Below are 17,745 nucleotides of genomic sequence, written 5' to 3' on the forward strand. Positions count from 1 at the left end.
ATAGTACATTAGTGAAGTTAAGTTTTGTACTATTTGTCAATTTTCTTGGTGTAAAATACTCTCATCATGATCAGTTTCAAACTCACAAAATGATGGCACTGAACATGGGCCTGATAAGATATTTCAGTAGCAAATCATTACATATTATTTCCAACATGCTGATGCAGTAGGTACAAATATACTCATGAACATGCATGATAATATAGTAAAATAATAGAAAGTGGCAAGTTTTAAATATTTTAAACTTTGATGTAAGTATAAGTGATTTAAAGCATACATTCAAAATATTTTTATGGATTTCAAAGAGGAAGGGAAAGGGGGAGAAAGAGAGAGAAACATCATGATAAGAAAGAATCGCTGTTAGATTGATTCCTGCATGCACCACAATATGAATTCAGCCCACCAATTGAGCATGTGTCCTGACCAAGAATTGATCAGTGACCTGCAGGGTCATGGTTTAACAGTCAACCACTGAACCACACCAGCTTGGCTCTTCTAAGACTTTCAGGGATCCCACTCAAGCTGTAACCAGGGTAGCAATGAGCAGTGGCAGCTCATCTAGGCTAACCCCCTGAATCTGCTCTTTTTTTTTTTTTTAATGATTATTTTTATTTTTATTTTTATTTTTTAAAATATATTCTATTGATTTTTTACAGAGAGGAAGGGAGAGAGATAGAGAGTTAGAAACATCGATGAGAGAGAAACATCGATCAGCTGCCTCCTGCACATCTCCTACTGGGGATGTGCCTGCAACCCAGGTACATGCCCTTGACCGGAATCGAACCTGGGACCTTTCAGTCCACAGGCCGACGCTCTATCCACTGAGCCAAACTGGTTTCGGCAAATCTGCTCTTAAGACCTCCTTTACTCTGAATGCCCAGTGAGCTAACAGCAGCCTCACTTTGGCTCATTTATTTCCCACAATGTTACTAGAGAGGTAAAGGAGCCACGCCTGGTCTCTGTGCTGTTGCTTGTTCTATCTGGAGGCCTACATTTTTTCATTATTCCCAGCTTCAATTAATGTACCGTCAAAATCTTCTGAACTCGTGTTGTGAAATCTTTTCTAACATGAAGTAATGAACTCAAACTCTACAGACCAAGCTGAGGCAGACCCGCTCTAGGCTCCTTCCTGTTGGTGAACACAGCTATGCCTGGGACATACTCTATAAAGAGAGACCAAGGCATGATTTTTTTTTGAGAACATGAAAGAAATGTGATAGCCCTCATTCACTTTGGTGTTGTTGACTCAAATCAATCTTAACACTATTCCTTTTTTTAATTGATTTTTTAGAGAGAGAGGGAGATGTAGAAAAATCAATGATGAGAGAGAATCATTGATCAGTTGTCTCCTGCATGCCCCCTACAGGGATGGAGCTTCTGAACCTAGGCGAGTGCCCTGACCTGGAATCCAGCCAGAGATAACTTGATTCATGGGTCCACACCCAGGCACTGAGCCATGCCATATGTGCAAACTATCTTTTCTATTATAGACTCTATTAAAAATAGTCCCAGTTTCCTCCATCCTCAATCCCCTTTGCTTCCCTCTCTCCTGACCACACCATTTCTAGGCCCTCACCCCATTATTGTCTATGTCCATGGACTATGCATATATTTATATACTTGTAAAAATATTTTTTTATTGATTTTGGAGAGAGGAAGAGAGGGGGAAAGATAAATACATCAATGATGAGAGAGAATTACTGATTTGCTGCCTCCTGCACGTCCTCACCCCCACCCAATTGAGAATTGAACCTACAACCCATGTATGTTCCCTGACCAGGAATAGTACCATGACCTCATGGATCATAGGTCAATGCTCAACCATTGAGCCACACCAGCTGGGCTATATTATTTAATATATATTTTTTTATCGTTGACAGTGTTACAGATGTCTCCCATTTTCCCCTGTGCATATATATTCCTTGTGGGATCTCTCCCAGTCCTCCCCACAGCCCTATCCTGGGAGATCTGCCAGTCTGTTCCAGTTAACCAGGCCTCTGGTCCCATCTTATCTTTCCCCAGGTCCTCTTGCTGAACACATCACCTTTATTCACCACTGTCATTGGCTGGGAACCTAGCCATCCTGTAGGCGTTTGAGAAAACTACATTAACCAGAAAGCAACGCTTGACGTGGGCGGAGCTAAAGGGAACATTTTTTTGTCAGGGCATCCGGTTAGGGCGGGACTTCCGCCTTCCTCCTCCTGGCGGGCATTTTAACCTCTTCCCTTTCTTCAAAGCTTCACAGGCCTCAGCGCACTGGTCGTGAGTAGCAGGAGGCCTAGGAGGCAGCGTCCTTGCTGTGCGGGGTGTGTCTGACGCTGGTTGGGCACCAACAGGCCGGTATCGGGGCCTCCGTGCCTCCCGGACTCCTCTCTGCTCACAGCGTTCCTGCAGCCTGACCCCGTTTAACCCCCCGGCCTTGGGGACCCGCCTCTCAGGTCCCGCCGCCCAGGAAGCCGCATCCAGAACAGTGAGTCTCTCCTGGGTGACACAGGGTGTGATGGGGGATGAGGGCCACAGGCTGCAGTGCCACCTTCTAAGGACACGTGGTGGGGCTGAGGCAGGAGGATTAGGAAAACCCGGGTCTGTTGTGGATCTAAAGGCAACGGAGAGATGAGGTGAGGTTTTGCACGAGCAGTTTTACTTTCATTTTCAGAACGCTGGGGCCATAGATGGTTGTGAAAAAAAGAGGGAATTTTCTGAGGCCGGATTCTAACTTTTCCTAACATTGCTCAGAGGAAGGACAGACTAGAAGACAGAGGACAGCAGCTGTGGACAGGAAGGGGAAGTCCTGTAAATGATAAGGGAACTGGCAGAGTGAGCCCTGAGGACTGAGCCCGGAGATAACACAGGCATCTAGAGGGCACCTCGCCTCTGGGTTGGGCAAGGGCACTGAGCAGGTGAGCCCATAGAACAGTGGTTCTCAACCTTCCTAATGCCGCGACCCTTTAATACAGTTCCTCATGTTGTGGTGACTGAAAGGGCAAGGGTTACGCCCTTCATCTTGCCCCAGATCCTCTATTTTTCGGGAAGCAGCCATTAGCCATGTGCTCAGCAAGGAGCTTCTTCCTGGAAGCCCAAGCCTCTGCTAGCCACACCTAGGATTTCTTTAAACTAACCAATGATAATCAAGGGAAGTGGGCGCCATAGAAACAACCACATCCTGTATAACAAGACACCGACTTGCACCTGGCCAATCGGCAGGGACAGACTCAAACTACTCCTTTAAGTATTATGATTGATCATTTCAAAGAGATTAGGGGAGGCTATAGAGCTCCCCCAGGAATTGGGAAATTGTTAGAAATTGGAGGGACTGTTTAAACTCTGAGTGAATGTCTGGTGAAAGTGTGTGAGTGTGGAGGGAGGGGGCCTGCCCTCCTCTCCTTTGTGTGGCTCCACAGCTTTGGTCAGGGGGGCATCTGAGTGAGGATCTGTGAAAACAGGTCACCCCCTCCCTTGTCTGTCTCTCATCACCGATCATCATGGGGTCGGGACAAAGTTTGTTTGTATAAAAACTTATGTCTAGGTATTTTGAAGTGAAATAATGCTGAACTATTGCTAGAGGACAGAATTGAATCTGTTGGTTGATGAAAAATGTTACTGATTAGGAAATGCTAAATATTTGACTTGCCAGCTAAAAGTTTAAGGTTTGGATTGAATTGGGAAAAATTGTGTAGTTGTGGTAACTAAATGCCTTTGCTTATTGGTCTGATTAAAAAGAGGATTGATTTTATGACCTCAAATGAAAATTTTTAATACAGAAACCAGTTTAAATTTAATTGTTATTCTTTAAATTAATTATAAAAGCTATAAACAGCTAATGAGATTTCAGTTTGTCTGCAATATAATGTTGGCCATCTATCTTTTAGGAATTTTGGTTTGCTCTGTCAAAAAAAAAACACACTGTAGACAGCCACCATTTTGAGCTGCATGATTTGGCAGCCGCCATGTCAGCCACACAGCTTGCCACTCCCCTGGGGGCTGCCATCTAGAAACAGCAAAGGCCCCTCCCTCTGATTTAGTCAATCACAAAAGGAATGTCTGCTCACTGAGGCAGGATGGAATTTCAGGGGTGGAGTTTAAGGTGGAGGAAAGAAGTGTGATTGCCTCTCGGATTTATTTAATACTATTTTTAAGATGTCAAAGTCTTTAAAAGGGACTAATAGCAGTAATCTAATTTCTAAAGTGAAGTATGGTGACGATTGTTTCAGGTAGAAGCTGTGGTTTCATACTGGTCTTAGAGGGCACATTTTTCGTTTGCCTGGGAGGGACCCTCAGTGTGCCCTGCCTGGGGTAGTAACAGTCAGTCTTGTGCATTAGCTTAGTGCAGTGGTCAGCAAACCGCAGCTCGAGAGCCACATGCGGCTCTTTGGCCCCTTGAGTGTGGCTCTTCCACAAAAGACCACGTGCAGGCGAGCACGTACAGTGCGATTGAAACTTCTTGGCCCACGCACAGCAGTCTGTTTTGGCCTGGGCGAGTCTATTTTGAAGAAGTGGCGTTAGAAGAAGTGGGGGTACGTTCGCTGAGGTCGACCCCTCAGATTGAGGACGTTTTTAGCAAAGGCCAGATTAGGAGTACCCTAATTAAGTTAATAACAATGTACCTACCTATATAGTTTAAGTTTAAAAAAATTGGCTCTCAAAATAAATTTCAATCCTTGTACTGTTGATATTTGGCTCTGTTGACTAATGAGTTTGCCGACCACTGGCTTAGCGGCTTGAATCAGTGAGACTCACTGGGCATGGTACAGAGGGCCTCCACAGCTAGGACTTAAGTAACAGTTAAGTGGAGAGATGTTGGCTGTGACTGGTGAAAGGGCATCAAGTACAACACCAGGGGAAGTGGGCTAGGGTATCTGAGATCTGATTGTGGTTCTTCATAGGTTAGATTGAAGGAAAAACAGTCATGGCGAGAGGCTTTCATAGCAGGACTGAAGGCTTCCTCTATGAGTGTAGACTATCAAAGTCAGGGCAGTACATGATCCTGTTTGAACTTGGCAAGCATTCTCTGGATGACACATGATGAGTAATAAGTAAGAGCGCAAGGAGATGACTATGGGGTCCGGGACTGTAGGGGTGGAGGTGTGAGAGAAGTGTGGAACATAGAGTGATGTGCACTTGGGGAGGGAGTGTGACTTCATGGCCAGAGCACCCTGATATTGACATAAGAGTGAATGAAGGGAGAGTCCATTTCGGGTGGAGTCTGGATGATAAAATGAGGATTATTTTGGGGTAATTGCCTGAAAAGAGGGGTATTTTGGTGCTCCCTGCCAGGTTCAGGGCTTAGGTGACATTTATGTACCCACCTGCCTTTTGTTGTTGAGGGTGACACACTGATTCATAGGAATGAGATAGCATACATCAGTGTTACCCAGGCTTGGAAATCTCCAAGGGCATGGGTAAGGGAGAAGGGTAAGAGAGAAATGGATTATGGAGGTGGCAATCTATGATTTTGGAAAGTAAGGTAATTAGGAAACAACCCGTCCTAGCCACAGCAAATTTGCATTACCTTTGAAGTTGTGCCTCTGGGAATGAAGCTGTGTGAGACAAGTGTTCAAAGAACTATGTGCAGCAGGTAGTACAAAGCGATGAGCTCAGCACCCTGGGATTGTGGTCTGAGGGTGAAGTGTGATGCCATGTTTTTGGTGTCTTTGAGGAACAATCTGAGGGACTACAAAGGTAATGCCGGACAAGACCAATATCAATTCACTCACACTCTCTTTATGGTCAACATCTCTTCCTACCCTCTGTTCCTGACACCCACTCTACTGTCAAGAGGAAGTATGGCGTACCTGTGAATCCCATGGCTCAGTTATGTTCTATCTGCTCAACGGCCTTTATTGTGGGAAGACAAAATATCACTAGAAATATAAGATGACAGTGATTTTCATGTGATGAAGGCCCGGCATCTTCTCTAGTGTGTAGAGTGGAGAGAGCAGGTTGATGTGTATGATGGAATATGACAGAGTTGGAACTTTAGGAGTGAATCTGATCCCGGGCTGTACTGTCCCCACTGTCCCCATTATGACAGTATATGAACTTTGAGGATGTGTACATTGCCTTCTCTCAGTAGGAATGTGGGCTCCTTGATGAGCCTCAGAGACTTCTCTATTGTGATGTGATGCTGGAAGTTTTTGCACTTTTATCATCTGTAGGTAAGACCTTCACATTCTTCCAATGTCCTGAGATGATGTCCTCTCTTCCTTTATTCCTCTGATGTAGCTTTCATTCTTCTACAGCCAGTCCATGGGCTCTGCTAATTTCCCCAATGTCATGTCAGATGTGCTGTGGCTGCCATGGGTGAGGTCTGTGGAGAGCCCTGAGCCAAGGAGTCCACAAACATCCCTAAGACCAGTTTTCTCAGACAGTGCAGGATGTGTCTGGGAGTCAGGAGTCTTATAGACAGCTTAATGGGTCCCACCTGCTGTTCCTCTCCCTGGGAGGATGACTTTATCCAGATCCATGGCTTCTATTTCTACCTCCTTCCTCTAGCCAAAGGTCCTTGGTGACTGCCTGTGCCAGGTTATGGTCTTTACTTACATGAACCTTGAACTGTACTTACAAGATCACACTTCAGTTGTTTGTAATATTATCTTCTGTAAATACAATTGCAAACCAAATTGCAGTAGGCCAGTGCTGGCTGCCCATCTCTGTCATTTTTCATTAATACTTGGATTATTTCTGTTGTACGTATTTGTAGAGAAGAATGTGCAGGATGAACCCTGATATTTTTTTACAGGGTGAACATGCAGTATGGTCTCAGAAGAGGCCTGGCCCTGTTGAGTTGCAACTGTGGGCTAGATATAGATCTTTTGTTGTGAGTCAATTGCACGGAACCATGTTATGTGCAACACACTTTTGTAAAGGAACTTCCACCTGTCACCACAGTCAGCATTCAGTTCCTCACCATATTTCTATTTTCACGTTGGCATAAAACGGATGATGAGGAGACCAATTCTGAGCAGAGTGTATATGTACCAGGAGAGTCATGTCAGGGCTTTTAAGACAGCCCCAGCAACCCAGAAGACACATCTTTTTCTCAGTCTTAAAAGATATTTTGGACCTGACTGAGTTCCAAGTAGTATATTTTGAGCAGAAAGCCTTCATCCATAACATATATGTGCGAGAGACTTCTGTTTCATTGCAAACCCTCACCAGCAACAGAGAGATGCCAGTGGACAGAAGCCCTGGAAAGAAGATATGGACAGGGCCTCACTTGTGTCCCAGTGCAGCTTTTACTTAATATGGGTGCCTTCAACCATTAGGGAGGTTGGGAAAGACTTGCCAGCCATCTCAGACAATCTCCAGCACCAGGCCACTTTTAACACTGGGTAGTGAGATTTCACAAGAATTTCTCAGTGGAAGAAGTCATGACGAGTGGGCTGAATGTGAAAAAGCTGCCAGCCACAACCAGAAAGTTGTTCAACATCAGGTTATCTACTCCAGAGTAGTGATTTATAAGTGTAAAAAATGTAGAAAAGCTTTTAGAAATATCTTTTTCCTCATTCATCATAGAAAAGTTTACACTGTAGAGATGCAATACGAGTGTAGTGATCGTGGGAAGTCATTTACACACAGGTCTACCCTCATTCAACATTATAGCGCTCACAGTAGAGAAAAGCTATATGAGTGTAGTGATTGTGGGAAGTCCTTTAGGCAACACAGTAACTTCACTCAATACTAGAGAGTTCACAGTGCTGCAAAACCTTATGAATGTAGTGAATATGGGAAATCTTTTACCTGCAACAATCACCTCCTTATCCACAGGAGAGTTCACACTAGAGAAAAGCTATATGTGTGTACTGATTGTGGGAAGTCCTGTGTGCTCAGAAAAAAATGAATTCTGTATTCTTACTTATGTTTGAGGAAATGATGAGTACTCCGAGCTCTTAGGATCTTCACTCCTTTGTCTCTGAGTAAGGAATGGACCTAACCACTGTTTCCCCCAGACCACAGTCCTAAAATATGCTACACCTTTCAGGGACATTGTGCTTCTCACATTGTGCTGTGATGAATTTTTTCAGGTAGTTATTCACCAACATGCAAACCACTTGCTGTATATGGCCCTGGTTTATGATGTTTTTATAAAGGTGCCTTTTGCATTTGTACCTTTAATTTATTGGTTCTATTCTCTGCCTGTGATGAATTGAAAGCACAATTGTGATCTGTCAGCAGGTAGATGTGAAGAGATATTGTGGGGATCCCAAATTTTCAGTGCTTCTGAAGGGACATCTTGATGGCAGAAAATCACTCTTTGGCCATTATTTGCTTATTTTGCATTTCTGCCAAAAGCCTTAAAGCAAGACTGCAGGACTTTATGGTTCTAATTTGCAGCCTGGTACCTCTATTATTGGTGAAGTCAAAGGTCACCCTGAAGAGGAGGTCTTTGTTGTGCTTCTGTGAAGCACTTTGTTCACAGTGTGTATGACATAAGTCTCAGCAAATGATCCATGTCATGATGGACTAAATTTCATAGGCTGGTGTCATTTGTGGTAAGAATCTGGGGGTTGCGTGCAACCACAATTAGGGCAGAAGCACTGTTTTAATCGTTAGTGGGACAGACTGCAGTAAATTAGTTGAAAAATGCTTCTTCTGAATGTTTTCCACAAATGTTTCAAGGCCTGTGGCTTGCGTGATGTTTGTGTACAGATGTTCTCAGGATCCTCCATACCTGTCTACTATGACTGAAGTCATTGCCAGAGAAAATAATCTTATAATTTTGCTATTCTGCTGGCCCCCCTAGGGTGTTCACCTCAAGGTTGATGCTCAACATACAAGAATTCAAAGGTAGAGGAAGAATAATCCTATAATCAACCCCAGGATGTTTCTTGCAACCAGTCAACATTCCTATGGATTCTGATGATAATAATCTAAATTGCTTACTAATATTTGCTGGGACTATGGCAAGGCTGTTCCTTCCAGGATATGAGAAATGACATGCAACAAACTGCACATTTAATATGTACTATTTGGTGAGGTTTGATGTACATATAAAGCTGTGAAGTTGTCACACATGAAATAAACTTATCTGTCACCAATGTACAGGGTGGAGCAAAAATAGGTTTACAATAGTGAGCACCCAAAACACATAGTTTATTGTTTTTAAAAAAGTATTTTAAACATTAGTTTATTGATTCTTTTAGGGAAAATGGGAAGGAAGGGCGGGAGAGAAACATCTATATGAGAGACATATGTTAATCTGATGCCTCTTGCATGCCCCCTACTGGGGTTTGAGGAAGACATGTTCTAGTGCCCTGACCTGTTGTAGTGACCTTTAAGTGTAGGGGATGATGCCTAACTGAGTGAGTAACACTAACCAGGGCAGAGTAAATTCTTGTATTATTATTTGTTAATTATTGTATTACTTCCCATACCAACAACTCTAACCCTACTTTTGGCATACCCTATATTTCCTTCTGCCCTTTTACAAACTCTCTCTCTACCTTCCCCAGTCCTACAAGTAGGCATTGATTTTCCTTCCATTACAACGCAGTAGAGCATATTTTTCATAATTTTATAGGCACTAGAAGGTGTGTGCTCTTTAACAAATATTGGTTTCCTTCACCCTACATAGTTATTTTGAGATTCAACACAAATTGTGTACTGTGAATTACTACTTTAATTATGTGTCTATGACTTTGGTTATTTCCAGGTTTGGGGTATTACAGATAAATCTGCTGAGCATATTGTGTTCAGTTCATTATCTAGATGTATGTTTTACATTGTAAGATATATGGAACTGTGATCTAAAATGCTTATTTCCTTTGCATTCCCACCCACCCAGAGTAATGAAAGTTCCCGTTTTTCTGCAACTCTGCCAGCACATATGATGGTAATTTTTTCAAAATACTAGCCCAATAAATGAGTATAGGATTACCTCACCTTTGTTTTACTTTCATTTACCTAACAATTTTTGATGGTGAGCATTTGTTTCATACATATATTCACATTGTCTTTATCATATTTGTTAAAATATCTGCTCAGAATCTTTTAACAATTTTTAAAATGAATTTATTACCTGGAGAGCATTATGCTAAGCAAAATAAGCGAGTCAGAGAAAGATCAGTATCACATGATATCATCATTTCTGGATTATAATGAACAGCATAAACCAGCGGTTCTCAGCCTGTGGGTCATGGCCCCTTTGGGGGTTAAACGACCCTTTCACAGGGGTGGCCTAAGACCATTGGGAAACACATATATAATTATATATTGTTTTTTGGGGTCACCACAACATGAGGAGCTTTATTAAAGGGTCGAGGCATTAGGAATGATGAGGTCCACTGGCATAAAGTGATGAACAAAAATACATTCAGAGACAAAAGCATCAAAGAGACCTTCAAACCTCATAAAAAAGGCATGAGAGGGTGATCGGGGTTTGGGGGATAAGAGATCCAAAGAACAGTATGGGAGGTGCTCTTTATGTCAGTGTAGCAGGTGGGGGAACCCAGCTGAGCTGCACAGTCACCCACAGGGCATGATGACATCAGTGTGGTCCTGGGACTAAAACCAGAGCAGCTGGGCACTAACATTGACAGACGAGTGAATGAAAAGGGAGTCCATTTCTGATGGTGTCTTCATGATATGATATGGGAAATTTTAGGATAATTTCTAACAAGATGGGTTGTTGTGGTGCTACATACGAGGTCCAGAGCTTAGGTGACATATATGTGCCCACCTGTCATTTCTAGTTGAGGCCTGACCCAGTGAACAACAGGAATGAGATAGCATACATCAGTGTTACCTGCACTTGAAAATCTCCACCAGCATGGGGAAGGGAGAACAGAGAAGGTTGAGAGAGAAATATATCACAGAGGTGGTGAACTAGAATTTTAGAAAATAAGCTAGTTAGAAAACAACCTGTCCTTGTGATGGCTTATTTATGTCATTAGTGAAATGTGCCTCTGGGAATGAAGCTGTGAGACAAGTGTGGATCAAAGAACTATGGGCAATAGGTAATGCAAAGTGATGGCCTGAGCAAACTGGGATTGGAGTCGGAAGTGTAATGTGCATTAGCATTTTGGTGTCTTTGAGGGACAATTTGGAGGACAACATGGGTATTGCTTGACAAGACCAGTGTCAAGTCACTCACACTCCCTTTATGCCCTATGTTACTGGCACCCACTGTTATTGAAAGGGGGCAGTCTGACTCTCATTTGAGGCCCAAAGCACAGGTATATTATAACTGCTCATCTGCCTTTATTGTTGTGAGAGACACAGCATCAATCTGCACTAATAAAAGACAAACATGCAAATTGCCCGTACCTTCGCTACACCTTAAGCCACGCCCACGAGCCAGTCAGAGCGACTATATGCAAATTAACCAAACAAGATGGCGGCCGGCAGCAACGGAGCTGGAGCAAGCAGGAGGCTTGGTGGCCCCGATGATGGAGGAAGCCAAGCTTCCCGCTTGCCACAGCGGGCTCTGAGCTCCACTCAAAGCAACAAAGTTTCAATTATAGAAGGTAAATAAACCCCAGATACCTGCTTTCAGCTGGCCGTGGCCACGGAGCTGGAGCAACCAGCAGGCTTCCCTCTCGCCCACCCTGGCCAGCTCTGAGCTCCTCTCAAAGCTACAAAGTTTCAATTATAGAAGGTAAATAAACCCCAGAATTAAAAAAGAAAAGAAAAGGAGAGGCTGGGAGCTTCCGTCGCCAGGGGGCTTGGCCAGCCTGAAAACAGCCCTCAGCCCCTCACCCAGACTGGCCAGGCACCCCTGCGGGACTCTCCACCCAAAAGGGGGTGTGGCCAGCCTGAAAACAGCCTTCAGCCCCTTACCTAGGCTAGCCAAACCTCCATGGGGTAAGGGTCCCCACTGGGGAAGGGGCTTGACCAGCCTGCAAACAGCCATCAGCCTCTCACCCAGGCTGGCCAGGCACCCCAGTGGGGACCCGCACTCTGAAGGGGATGTGACCAGCTGCAAACAGCCATCAGCTCTAACAGCAGAACAACTGGGAATGACTGGTCACTATGACACATACTGACCACCAGGGGGCAGACGCTCACTGCAGGAGCTGCCCCCTGGAGGTCAGTGCACTCCCACAGGGGGAGGTCTCCTCAGCCACAAGCCAGGCTGACGGCTGCCAGTACAGCGGTGGTGGTGGGAGCCTCTCCCACTTCCTCAACAGCGCTAAGGATATCCGACTGCAGCTTAGGCCTGCTCCCTGCTGGCAAGTGGACATTTCCCCAGGGCTGCCGGGCTGCCAGAGGAATGTGTGACTACCAGCTTGGGCCCGATCCACCAGGGAGTGGGCCTAAGCCAGCAGGTGGACATCTTCCGAGGGGTCCCAGACTGCAAGAGGGCATAGGCTGGGCTGAGGGCCCCCCTCAAGTGCACAAATTTTTGTGCACCGGGCCTCTAGTAGGAATATACGGAGATATTGACTTTGATGGGACTAAGGCCTGCTGTCTTCCCTGATGTGGGGAGTAGAGGAAGCAGATGGTTGTGCCGGGTGGGGAGTGTGACAAACTTGGCATCTCAAGAGAGAATCTTATCATGGGATGTACTGTCCTCATTATGACAGGATATGAATTTTGAGGACGTGGCTATTGCGTTCGCTCAGGAGGAGTGGGAGATCCTTGATGAGGCTCAGAGACGTCTATACTGTGATGTGATGCTGGAAGTGTTTTCACTTGTATCATTCGTAGGTAAGACCTTCATCTCTCCTAGTGTACTGAAGTGATGCCCACTCTTTATTTATTCTCCAGACATAGCACTGTCTCTCTCAAAGCAAGACCATGGGCTCTCCTCATTTCCCCCACTGTCTTGTGAAATGGGCTGTGGCTGCCAGTGCTGAGCTCTCAGAGAGCCCTGACTAATAGACTCCACAAACTTCCCTAACACCAGTTGCCTTAGGAACTGCAGGAAGTGTCTGGGTGTCAGCAGTCTTACAGACAGTTTAATGGGTCCCTCCTGCTCTTCCTCACCCAGGAAGGGTGACTATATCCAGATCCATGGCCTCCACTTCTCCACCTTTCCTGTAGATAAGGACCTTGGTGAATGCCTGTGCCAGGTATCTTATTTATATACATGAACCAGTTGCTGTTATTGTAAGACCCTCCTTCCATTGTTGTTTGTAATATTACCTTCTGTGAATACTATTGCAAGCCAAATGCTATGGGCAAGTGATGGCTGCTCACCTCTGTTGTCTTTCATTGAAACTTGGAATATTTAGTTTGTAGATATTTCTAGAGAAGGAGGTGCAGAGAGAACCCTGGGTTTCTGCAGGGTGAACGTACAGGATGTTCCTAGGGGAAGCCTGGCCTGGCTGAGTGGCAGCTCGAGGGAGGTAGGACATAAGGATGGTGTTCAGATTGTACCAGGAACCTGCTCCTGTCTAATGATGTTTGGTGCAAGTTCCAATGGCCACCCCTCATTTATACATTTCCTTTTTCATATTTGACACTTTGCTGGCTTCTCATTTCATCAGCGGCTTTCTAGCTTTGGCTATCTTTGCCTTTGTGTCCTTTTTACATCACCTATTCCTTTGCACATCTCTTTCTGCAGTATACTACAACATGGACCTATGCAAGCGTTATAAGGAGCACATACACTGAGTGGCCAGATTATAATGACCACCCCTTCAGCACTCGATTGACACTTCCAAAATACTCGATATTGAAAACTTCCTAAGCAGATACTCTCAAGGTTTTATTATCATTATTATTATTATTCTTTGCATAACAGATTCATTTCTTTGTACTGATGGGGTGGTCATAATAATCTGGCCGGTCATAATAATATGGCCACTCAGTGTACATGCTTAAATACCCCTAAAATAGCAGCTACTTGTTTATTGAATTTTACTTGGAATGAGATGTAACCAACCTTCTGCACAGCTTGCCCATGTCACCAGCATAGAAGATCTGCTGCAGTGATGGCAAACCTTTTGAGCTTAGCGTGTCAGCATTTTGAAAAACCCTAACTTAACTCTGGTGCCATGTCACAAATAGAATTTTTCTGATATTTGCAACCATAGTAAAACAAAGATTTATATTTTGATATTTATTTTATATATTTAAATGCCATTTAACAAGGAAAAATCAACCAAAAAAATGAGTTTGCATGTCAACTTTGACACACGTGTCATAGGTTCGCCATCACTGATCTACTGAATGCTGTTAGCAGCAGAATGAGCTGGACAGTCCACTTCTCCTCCATGTGGTACTTGTCTTGTTTTTGCTCTATTTCTGCTTAAGTCTTCCTTGTTTTGTGATCTTCAGTGCTCAAGAACTTCAAGTGACCTCTTACTAATCCATCTTTCAGGTCTTTTATTTTCAGCCAATTGCATGAAACCAATGTAGTATGTGCAACCCACTTTTATAATGGGACTTCCCGCTGTCACCAGAGTCAACATTCATTTTGTCATCATTCCTCTGTTTTCAGGTCCTTGGCGTAAGATGGATGATGTGGAGGCCTATTCTCAGCATAGTGTATCTATAGGAGATTATCAGGTCAGGGCTTCCAGGACAGCTGCAGCCACCCAGAGGTCCCATCTGTGTAAGCCATGCTTCTCAGTGTTAAAAGATATTTTGCACCTGACTGAGTTACAAGTGGTTTACTTTGAGAAGAATGTGTTCTTAAGTGATGCATGTTTGAGAGACTTGTGTTCCAGTGCAAACCCTCACCAGCAACAGAGGGATGCCAGTGGAGAGAAGCCCTGGAAAGAAGATATGGAGAGTCCCTCGCTTGTGACCTGTTGCTGCTTCTACTTATCTGGGATGCCTGTAGCTAGTATGGAGGTTGGGGAAGACTCCCCAGCCATGTTAGGGCTTCTCCAGCACCAGGCCACTCTTAACACTATGGAGCCACACAGTAACAATGAGATTTCACAGGAATTTCTCAGTGGAAAAAGACATCACCAGTGGGTGGAATGTGAAAGAGCTGACAGCCAGAAACAGAAAGTTGCTTATCAGAAAGGTCTCTGCTCTGGAGATATGGTTTATGAGTATAATAAATGTGGGGAAGTGTGTAGACAAATGTTTAACCACCCTCCACATGGGAGAGTTCACACTGGAGAAAAGCCTTATGAGTGCAGTGAATGTGGGATACCCTTTCGTCAAAAGTGTCACCTCATTGTACACCAAAGAGTTCACACTGGAGAAAAGCCTTATGAGTGCAGTGAATGTGGGATATCCTTTCGTCAAAAGTGTCGCCTCATTGTACACCAAAGAGTTCACACTGGAGAAGAGCCATATGAGTGTAGCGAATGTGGGAAGCATTTCAGAGAAAGGTCTAACCTCAATAAGCACCACAGAGTGCACACTGGAGAAAAGCCATATGAGTGTAGCGAATGTGGGAAGTATTTCAGAGAAAAGGCTGCCCTCACTAAACACCACAGAGTTCACACTGGAGAAAAGCCATTTGAGTGCAGTGAATGTGGGATAGCCTTTCGTCAAATGTATAACCTCACTATACACCAAAGAGTTCACACTGGAGAAGAGCCATATGAGTGCAGTGAATGTGGGAAACATTTCAGAGAAAGGTCTAACCTCAATAAGCACCACAGAGTGCACACTGGAGAAAAGCCATATGAGTGTAGCAAATGTGGGAAGCATTTCAGAGAAAAGGCTGCCCTCACAAAACACCACAGAGTTCACATTGGAGAAAAGCCATATGAGTGTAGTGAATGTGGGAAGCATTTCACTGAAAGGGCTGAACTCACTATACACTACAGAGTTCACACTGGAGAAAAGCCATATGAGTGTAGTGAATGTGGCATATCCTTTCGTCAGAGGTCTCACCTCACTATACACCACAGAGTGCACACTGGAGAAAAGCCATATGAGTGTAGTGATTGTGGGAAACATTTCAGAGAAAGGTCTACCCTCAATAAGCACCACAGAGTGCACACTGGAGAAAAGCCATATGAGTGTAGCGAATGTGGGAAGCATTTCCGTGAAAGTGCTGCCCTCACTATACACCACAGAGTGCACACTGGAGAAAAGCCATATGAGTGTAGCGATTGTGGGAAACATTTCAGAGAAAAGGCTACCCTCACTAACCACTGCAGAGTTCACACTGGAGAAAAGCCATATGAGTGTAGTGAATGTGGGAAGCATTTCAGTGAAAGGTCTGCCCTCAGGAAACACCACAGAGTTCACACTCGATAAAAGCCATATGAGTGTAGTGAATGTGGGAATTCCTTTAGTGAAAGCTCTATCCCCAGTGAAGACAAGAGAGTTCACACTGGTGAGTGTAGTGAGTGTGGGATTCCTTTTAGCTACAACTATAATCTGGTTAGACACCTGTAATTTCACACTGGAGAAAAGATGTAAATGTGCAGGGAATGTTTTATTTTTCTCACTAAGAATAAGAACACTTAAGGGGCTCTAAGGGACCCATTTACATGAATGTAAACCCCTTTAATGAGAACATACACTCTGCTAGATTCGTCATAAAATTGAGGTACAAGTGAGACTTGAAGTATCTGTGTTGGACTTGCTAACATGTCCAGACCTACAACCCAAATGATGTCACTGTGAGTGTTTATCACTAAAGAGATTTCACAGCTAACACCTGCCTCACCTGAGGAGTGTGCATCGGTCACATTCCCTGGGTGCTCAGGGGAATGTATTCTGTGTTCTCGCTTCTGCTTATGGTAATTATGATTCCTCCAAGCTCTTGGCAGTATCTTCATTCATTTCTCTATGACTAGAAAATGCACCTGACCCAGGATTCATCCAGAGCAGCTGTTCTCAGCTAAGCAGTGCTACCTCTTTCAGGGACATAGTGGTACTCACATTATGCTTTGATAAATTTTGGGGTTTTTTTATTCACCAACCTGCAAACTCTGTGCTCTCCTCTGCTCTGGTTTATGATTTTTTTTTAAGGGTGTTTTTATATTTGTGTTGTTATTTATTAGTGCATTATTTTCAACACCAACTACTCTAAACCTGAATTTGCCACACTCTGTATTTACCCCCAGTCGTTTTGTAATATTTCTGCTTCCCCAACCCTCCATGCAGACATTGATTTACCTTCCTTTACAATAGAGTAGTTCATATTTTTTATAATTTTATTGGCACTATAAGGTGAATTCTCTTTAACAAACACTGGCTTCCTTCATGCTATACAGATGTTTGAGATTTAACACTAACGTTTATATGAATAATTTTTTTATTTCTAGAAAATATTGTATTCTATGGATAACCACTTTTACTATTGAGCTGCCTATAATTTCAGTTATTTCTACGTTTGGGGTTTTAAAAATAAAACAGCTCAGAATATTGTATTCCATTCTTTCTACAGATGTATGTCTTATTAAACTGTTCCACTGTCAGTGAATGTGGTACATTTCAACATATATGGAACTGTGACCTCAAATGGTCAATCAGTTTGCCTTCCCACCCACCTAGAAAATTCTATGCAACTCTGCCAGCACATGCAAAGGTTAATCTCTTTAAGTACTAGCCCCATCAATGAGTGTACTGTTAACTCGCTTTTGTTTTAACTTCATTTCCATAAAGATATTTGATGGTGATGATTTCTTCATATATTTCTTTCACTGTCTTTATCTTCTTTGTTAAAATGCTCAGGATTTTTTGTTACTTTTTAAACTTAATTTATTATTTCTATTCTAACCAATAGGAGTGCGGGGCCGCCTCTAAGACATATTGTTTGAATTTCACTTATTCCCTCATTGACTTCGACTGATTTTTTGGCCATAGGGCTTTCTGGGTTTTTGAAATCCTATAAACAAAAATGGGCTTTCTTAATTTTTACCCCTAGGTATGATTTTAATA

General features: G+C 43.6%; 1 protein-coding gene across 1 annotated transcript; it reads left to right on the plus strand.

The window, feature by feature from the left end:
• Positions 1-2,284: 2,284 nt before the first annotated feature.
• On the plus strand, positions 2,285-16,113 carry LOC106695290 (zinc finger protein 2 homolog). The gene is made up of 3 exons (XM_014449154.2): positions 2,285-2,470; positions 12,525-12,648; positions 14,387-16,113. Exons 2-3 carry the CDS (start codon positions 12,528-12,530, stop codon positions 16,111-16,113), a joined length of 1,848 nt encoding a protein of 615 aa, XP_014304640.1. The 5' UTR covers positions 2,285-2,470; positions 12,525-12,527.
• Positions 16,114-17,745: the final 1,632 nt, after the last annotated feature.

The sequence above is a fragment of the Myotis lucifugus genome, unplaced genomic scaffold (genome assembly GCF_000147115.1).
Source record: "Myotis lucifugus unplaced genomic scaffold, Myoluc2.0 scaffold_1046, whole genome shotgun sequence".
NCBI lineage: Eukaryota > Metazoa > Chordata > Mammalia > Chiroptera > Vespertilionidae > Myotis > Myotis lucifugus.

What these genes read in the sequence shown, in the direction of transcription:
- LOC106695290 (XM_014449154.2), top strand. Translation starts at nt 12,528, where the DNA reads ATGAATTTTGAGGACGTGGCTATTGCGTTCGCTCAGGAGGAGTGGGAG. An exon ending in TTCACTTGTATCATTCGTAG is followed by an intron (nt 12,649 to 14,386) that starts GTAAGACCTTCA and finishes CTCTGTTTTCAG; the next exon opens with GTCCTTGGCGTAAGATGGAT.